At 41.2% G+C, this 8,439-nt stretch overlaps 1 protein-coding gene across 1 annotated transcript in view; it reads left to right on the top strand.

Moving 5' to 3' along the window:
* The first annotated feature begins 425 nt into the window (after window positions 1–425).
* The window catches only part of LOC130929051 (proton myo-inositol cotransporter-like), a 64,813-nt gene continuing 56,799 nt past the window's right edge, over window positions 426–8,439 (top strand). The window contains exon 1 of the mRNA XM_057855963.1: window positions 426–1,183. Within this exon, the coding sequence (XP_057711946.1) occupies window positions 610–1,183 (574 nt within the window). The 5' untranslated portion in view covers window positions 426–609. The remainder of the gene's footprint in view (window positions 1,184–8,439) is intronic.

Below are 8,439 nucleotides of genomic sequence, written 5' to 3'. Positions count from 1 at the left end.
ATTGATAGGCTCCAAATAGTATGATAACTTCTTATTGAGGTTGCAGGAGTTGTCTATGATCATGCTGCTGAGCCTGTAAAATATGAGGAAGATAGGTGAAAGAAAAATGGGGATTTCACATTAAAAATCTGAGCATAGTACAATTTACTGGAAAAAAAACTCATGTTTTACAGTGCCCATTATACAGGGGGCAGCATTCTCACATTGTTATAATTAAGACACAACTGATGCCATTATTATAAATCATGTATGTATTTATTTGAAATATATATTTTAAAATTTGACGTTTTGGTTTTAAGATGTTCAATATATGATACATCCAATAAGAGACTATGATTAGAGTTTCGCTGCACGTGCTCTTTCTTTTTTGGCATGTGCAGAGAGACTTGGGTCATATGACGCCCTGCCTGCCCCCGTCTTTGAAAATAAACCACCCTTGCGTCACACCGACGCGCCCGATGACGAAGTGATCCACATCATCATCTCCCAACTCTCTCATCAGGACCACAGGGAGGAGATGCGCGCAACTTTGCTGCTCTTCCGCGCAGTTGACACTCCGAAGTGGGGAAAAGCGTCGATTAGTTAAGTGTTTGGAGTTGCGCATCCTCTATGTCGCGAAAGCAGACGGACCATGACTACAACCTGCGGAGTATGAGCAACCTAATGGGCGAGCGCTGGAGGAAAACCAATGACGGAGGAGAGCGGAGTCTCATCAAGACTCCGTCCAACGCCAGCGTCAACAGCCTGCAGGTGGCCGCGTCCTCCGCCTCTTCCTCCGGCGGCGCCCCGGTGGCCTCCGCCACCTCCACCGGGGATTTGGAGCGGGCTGCGCGCAAGCAGTTCATGCAGGATGTCACGCCGGGTTTCGTCTACGTCCTGTCCGCCTTCTCCGCCTTGGGGGGGTTCTTGTTCGGCTACGATACCGGGGTTATCTCCGGGGCCATGCTGCTGCTCAAAAGGCAGATGGAGCTGAGCGCCTTGTGGCAGGAAGTGCTCATCTCAAGTACTGTGGCCGCGGCCGCCGTCGCCGCCCTACTCGGCGCCTTCCTAAACGGGCTTTTCGGGCGTCGGGTGTGCATCCTGATCGCCAGCTTCTTCTTCACCGTCGGCGGCATCGTGCTCGGCACCGCGCCGGGCAAAGAGGTGCTCCTGACGGGGAGGGTTGTCGTAGGAGTGGGGCTCGGTGAGAAGCTATTAAACACTTTATTGTTTGATTGGCACTATATTAACGATGGAAAGTTGCAAAAAGTTGTCATGTACATTGTGGTAATGACGCACGCACATTTTTTTTACCCCCCCCCCCCCCTTTTTTTTTAGACGCTTGTAGCTAATAAGTATCATACAAAAAATTATATGTATTTTGTTATTTCTTTACAAATCAACTATTTTATAATTATCATGATTGTATTATGTATTTTAATTGACGTTTTCAACTTGATTTATGATCTTCTTTGGAAAAGATTTTACATTCACTGCCACATAAAATCATTTTCAGCTGGGACGGCTGGCATCGAGTAATCGCGTTTCACTGCCATTGACGGCGATAGATGTCCAATCCAATTTGACAGACAGGCTGGCTGTGTTCGAACGATCTATCTCCATCAATTAGTTAAAGCAGGCGTGTCCAAACTTTTTGCAAAGGGGGCCAGATTTGGTGTGGTAAAAATGTGAGGGGCCGACCTTGGCTGACATCCTTTACGTAGAACAATATATTTAAGCAAATTTTAGCAAGCCATTCTGTGTGTCACATTTGCTTTATTACCGTATTGGCCCGAATATAAGATGGCCCTGATTATAAGACGACCCTCTCTTTTACAAGACTCAAGTTTGAAAAAAGACTTTTTGAACACCAAATTAATTTTTATACAGAAAATAATTACATTACATCTGGAACAAATGATTTTAACAATATATTTGAGAGAAAAAGCATGTTATTTTGCTTCATTCAAATCTTAATATCTGAACATTTAAATATGTAAACTTAAGTGCAATCACATTCGTAAATGAATGGCTTCTGGTTTTTGAAATGTAAATAGACCAATCTATTGTGATAAAACAACAAAATAGCAATAACTGCATTAATCATCAACGTGAAGTCTAATTGTAACTGTAGTCTTCAAACAAATCTGAATAAGGAAAAACATAGTAATAAAATAATGCAAACTGGTTAGACTTGAGAGTAGCTGAGATCTATCATGACAGAACATCGGTTCAATGATATCTGGCGCCATCTAGCGTCATGAATAGGTATAACGTCTAGACCGCGAATATAAGATGATCCCCTCTTTTTCAGTCTTATTTCTTAAATTTAATAATTTCAACAATCTTGCAACTAGCCTATGTGGCGTTCTCTTTCGACTGTCGGTCTCTTGTGAAATACTGCTGCTGTAAAATTAAACTAGCTTCAATTTCTCGCTACGTACCTTACCTGTAATCTTGTCTTACATGTCAACGTGTCTTGTTTGGTAATATCACCTCACATTGAACTCTTTAAAAACAGCGACTGTCTCTTTGCAAATGAAGCAGACACAGTTGTTGCGTATTTTAGTGAAGTAATCGTCCAATTTTTACCTATCCTTTAAGCGTCGGCCGTCGCAGTCAACTTTTTTATTGTTGATTGTCGCCATTTTGGAAAATTGGGAGTAACGGGTCACACAGGGTACTGTTGCTTAGAGTGCTGCTCCCTTTTAGTGTGTAAATGAGGAGCAGCATTTAGTGTGTAAGCTACTTCATGTGCTGGTAGCAGCACTGCTGACCAATTAAGTCTGTGTGCGGGCCAGACGTTATTAATTTTATGACAGAGGCTGGGGGCCGGATGAAATTTGACCACGGGCCGCATTTGGCCCCCGGGCCAGACTTTGGACATGTCTGAGTTAAAGTATTGTACTGTAAAATATGAACAGCATTTTTCTGAACTTAATCTCCATTTTTAAAAACCTTTTTCATCTCATATTTTCCCATTACTTTATACTTTAATTTTCTCAGCAGTTCCTTTTAAACACTGATTCGGAAAAGAGTTCGGAAGTGCTGTCAAAATTCAACTTTGACTATCACTTTCAAGCTCTAACAGTGACATCTTTAACTTTTGCAGCTCCTATTTTGCATTTTCTGGGTGGCTAGTAATTTCAAAAACCCTTCCTTCAATGCTCTCAGTCATTCAAAAAAAAAAACAAAAAAACTATTTTATAGCTTTTTCCCACTTTAAAGCCACTAAGTCCACACACACTAAGCTAAACTTGTTTGCATCTCCTCCTCCAGCACTGATGTTTGCAATTAGCGTAGCTGCTAATTACACAGCTTGTGCCCACCAAGCCGCATGCCTCAAGCTCTCAGACAACTCTCAGTCTTTGCCATTATAATCATTAGGATCTTTATTAGATTTGCTCGGCCACCATTGCAGGATGAAGGGAGAAAAAGTCTCAGCACTCCCCTGTGGATGCTACACTTTTAGTGTTGATAGCCTCCATCAGATGGCAGATATTACAGATGACCTCTGCTTCCATTTTCTGCAAAGCTTTTTACACGCAGCTTTACTTTTTGATCACAATTCAACATATGTCCCCAAATTATTTATGGTGTTGCGCACGATTCACCCACTCTCCCTGAGGACAGCGTTGTTAAAAACTGACTTCTCATGCAGAGCAGAGCGCAACTGCAGAATATTTTCAGCACAACCTTATCATACCATTCGAAACTGATATACTGTGCATACAAAGCAAGGGCGTAGGTTTGGTCAGTTTAATTAACGTCAACAGTAGAAAACACAAACAGAAGGACACTTCTAAGAGGCTTCCTAGTTTTGCAGGTTAGCAAGTTCACTCAGTTTAATGTTATGCTTACTCTGATGCAAGTCGGACTTTCAGTAGCAAAATTAGTAGTGTGTTTCCCACCTCCACAACACTGGCGTCTTTTTAAATTACTTACAATGGCTGCTGCTGGCCGAAAAAAAAAAACAAACTTCAATTATCCCTCGTTTTCGAAGGGGGCGGCATGTTGTCGACATGTATTTCTGTCGGGGCTGTGTGAGTGTGAGCGTGCATGTATGTGTGTGTTGGGGTTGGGTCGAATCATCAACTAATCAAACCTGCAATTGAGGCGGGCGGGGCATATGAAAATAATTAACTTAATAATGGTAGGGACAATTCTATCCTTACAACATATGGGAAGACAATCTAAATTGTCTGTATAACATAACTCATAGTACAGTGGGGCAAATAAGTATTTAGTCAACCACTAATTGTGCAAGTTATCCCACTTGAAAATATTAGAGAGGCCTGTAATTCTCAACATGGGTAAACCTCAACCATGAGAGACAGAATGTGGAGAAAAAAAAGAAAAAAAACAGAAAATCACATTGTTTGATTTTTAAAGAATTTATTTGCAAATCATGGTGGAAAATTAGTATTTGGTCAATACCAAAAGTTCATCTCAATACTTTGTTATGTACCCTTTGTTGGCAATAATGGAGGCCAAACGTTTTCTATAACTCTTCACAAGCTTTTCACACGTTGTTGCCGGTATTTTGGCCCATTCTTACATGCAGATCTCCTCTAAAGCAATGATGTTTTGGGGCTGTCTTTGGGCAACACGGACTTTCAACTCCCTCCACAGATTTTCTATGGTGTTGAGATCTGGAGACTGGTTTGGCCATTCCCGGACCTTGAAATGCTTCTTACGAAGCCACTCCTTTGTTGCCCTGGCTGTGTGTTTGGGATCATTGTCATGCTGAAACACACCAGCCACGTCTCATCTTCAGTGCCCTTGCTGATGGAAGGAGATTTTCACTCAAAATCTCTCGATACATGGCCCCATTCATTCTTTCCTTTACACAGATTAGTCATCCTGGTCCCTTTGCAGAAAAACAGCCCCAAAGCATGATGTTTCCACCCCCATGCTTCACAGTGGGTATGGTGTTCTTCGGATGCAATTCAGTATTCTTTCTCCTCCAAACACGAGAACCTGTGTTTCTTCTATTTTGGTTTCATCTGACCATAACACATTCTCCCAGTCCTCTTCTGGATCATCCAAATGCTCTCTAGCGAACCGCAGACGGGCTTGGACGTGTACTGGGTTCAGCAGGGGGACACGTCTGGCAGTGCAGGATTTGAGTCTCTGGCGGCGCATTGTGTTACTGATAGTAGCCTTTGTTACTGTGGTCCCAGCTCTCTGTAGGTCATTCACTAGGTCCCCCCGTGTGGTTTCTAGGATTTTTGCTCACCGTTCTTGTTATCATTTTGACGCCACGGGGTGAGATCTTGCATGGAGCCCCAGATCGAGGGAGATTATCATTGGTCTTGTATTTCTTCCATTTTCTAATAATTGCTCCCACGGTTGATTTCTTTTCACCAAGCTTTTTACTTATTGCAGATTCAGCCTTCCTAGCCTGCTGCAGGTCTACAATTTTGTCTCTGGTGTCCTTCGACAGCTCTTTGGTCTTGGCCATAGTGGAGTTTGGAGTGTGACTGACTGAGGTTGTGGACAGGTGACTTTTATACTGATAATGAGTTAAAACAGGTGCCATAATACAGGTAACGAGTGGAGCCTCGTTAGACCTCTTTAGGAGAGGTTAGACCTCTTTGACAGCCAGAAATCTTGCTTGTTTGTAGGTGACCAAATACCTATTTTCCACTCTAATTTGGAAATAACATGTGAGTTTCTGTTTTTTTTTTCTCACATTCTGTCTCTCATGGTTGAGGTTTACCCATGTTGACAATTACAGGCCTTTTTTTCAAGTAGGATAACTTGCACAATTGGTGGTTGACTAAATACTTATTTGCCCCACTGTATATCTGTCGGGGGCTGTGTGAGTGTGAGCGTGCATGTATGTGTATGACGGGTCAATCAAACCTGCAATTGGGGGGAGGGGGGACATAGGAAGACAATCTAAATTGCCTGTATAACTGAACTCATTATATAATGCATATGAGGTCGGTCATAGGTTGGTGGGGAAAATTTGAGCATCCTGAAAACTTGGTAGTAGGGTTGTTCCGATCATGTTTTTTTTGCTCCTGATCCGTTCCCAATCGTTTTAGTTTGAGTATCTGCCGATCCCGATATTTCCTGATCCGATTGCTTTTCTTTTTGCTCCCGATTCAATTCTAATCATTCCCGATCATTTTTCCCGATCATATACATTTTGGCAATGCATTTAGAAAAAAATGAATAAAACTCGGACGAATATATACATTCAACATACAGTACATAAGTACTGTATTTGTTTATTATGACAATAAATCCTCACGATGGCATTTACATTATTAACATTCTTTCTGTGAGAGGGATCCAAGGATAGAAAGACTTGTAATTCTTAAAGAATAAATGTGACTTTGTATATTGTGACTAAATATTGCCATCTGGTGTATTTGTTGAGCTTTCAGTAAATGATACTGCAGCCATTTAACTTCTGCCCAAATGCATGATGGGAAGTGCAACCATGACTGTGCGTAGGGGCACCAATTGATATATCTTCTCTGCGTTGGGAAGTAACATAGTGTCTTCAGGAAAAGATGAACCACTACCGGTCTTCCCCACATTGCTTCCCACGATATTTCTAATTGTTGAGAGATGGATTTTAAAGCTTTAGCCAATTAAAAAGAGGCTCCAAAGGCTGCCAAAATTCTCTCTACTCATTATAGGCTGCCTTTTAGCGCTATCTATAGGTAAAACAGTCTTTATAGATTAAACGCGACAATGCGTGAGTGGGTCGTGCAGCGCATGCGTTAATTATTTAATGTGATTAATTAAAAAAAATTAATTCAATACATTTGAAAGCCCTACTTTAAGCCAAAACTACTCTGGATGAGTGTAAGACATTTTGTCTGTAACGTTAAATACAATGAGAAAACGATTTAAATAAAAAATACATATAAATATATATATATATATATATTTTTTTTTTAAAAAGGCATGTCCGATATTTTTTTGCCTATTCCGATACTTTGGAAATGACGTGATCCCGATCGATCGGGACATCTTTACTTGGTAGTGTTATGCCCCTACTGTCCCTATGCAAACCTACGCTCTTGATACTAAGTAAGTGTATATACGTCATTTTTCCTGGATGAATTGGCGAACAGATTGCTTGTTTTATTCATTTTTGTTCTCAACAAATAATCATTTAAGGCTCGAGTTACAATGCCAATGCCAGATGTTCATCATTTTGTTTCTTGCAAAATAAACAGTTCTAAATTGAGAACGAGTAGACATTTACACAATCAAGCGCTGTTTGTTTGTAGATGGTGGTGGTCGGGGAGGGTGGAGAAGGGAACTAATCACCAAGTCCTTCATTAGGTCATTTTGCTTGTTAATTTCATATTTTCTGCGCCTTGCCATCAGCATCTTTTCCCATGCAGATGAATTCATTACACAAGCACGCATGAACCAGGCCTTGATGGAACAGGAAATACATTCTGGCATCACAATTAGCTGCCGGAGATGCTATTAAGGAAACATTTTTTCATGGCGCGCTATTATTCTGGCCGCAGACTGTCAATTGCGTTCTCAAATTTACATTACAAAACCCGAGATGCCAACAGCTTAGCATTTCTGAAATGGACTCGCTGCAAAAAAAGGTCAGGGAAAGTGTTTATTCCACCAGGAAATGTCGCACACACCAAGAGTCACGGTTGTCTATTGAATAGAAGACTCTGGTTTGTTGTCGCTTGGCAAGTTCTTGTTAAAATGACCTTTTAAACAAGAGCTGTTGTGTTGCGATCGCATGTTAGCGTGATTGCCAAGCAATCATTGCATCTTTTGAGTGATGCAGCAGTCTTGTAAGGAATCAAAAAAAGTCAATCATTCTCGGCCTTGTTCAGACTGGAAGGCAAAATCGGATTTTTAGCCCATCCATATTGAATCCGAACAGATTTGGATGAGATGAATCTCAGTCTGAACAGCTCAAATGGGATTTAACTCTCCGTAACATCACTCTGTACTGGGTGATGCCTTCGTTACTGGAGCAACTTGTAAGGTGTGCCACAGTGAACTTAAAGACGAGCCGCGCATTCGACATTTTTACCTAAAATAAATGCTACCTGCACGTTTTTTTTTTTTTTTGCTTTTAACCAAGAATCAAGACTGTTTTATATTCATATCTATGAAGAATTCAGGGATTTCAGCATTTATTCACAAGAATTTCAATGTAAAAAGTTCTTTGTTGTGGTAAGGTGGCGCCACAGCAGGGGTCGCGTTAACCGAATATTTTCCGTGGTTGAGCGTTTTTTTACAACGGTGACGGAAAAAACTGAAGTCCATCTGTCATTTTGACAGGTTGCAATTAACACCCCAGACCACAGGGTGGCGAGTGAGCATATTAATTAGCTATTGTCTCTCATGATGCATGACGTCGTTGGCCTTACTCGGAAAAATGTCAAGGCAACTGAGTGTCTGACGTTTCTTCAAAAAGCCCCAAAACGACGATGGTGTTGATAAAAGAGGTGA

This window comes from Corythoichthys intestinalis, chromosome 13 (assembly GCF_030265065.1).
Source record: "Corythoichthys intestinalis isolate RoL2023-P3 chromosome 13, ASM3026506v1, whole genome shotgun sequence".
In the NCBI taxonomy this organism is placed as follows: domain Eukaryota; kingdom Metazoa; phylum Chordata; class Actinopteri; order Syngnathiformes; family Syngnathidae; genus Corythoichthys; species Corythoichthys intestinalis.
This window is presented reverse-complemented; position numbering and strand designations above follow the sequence as displayed.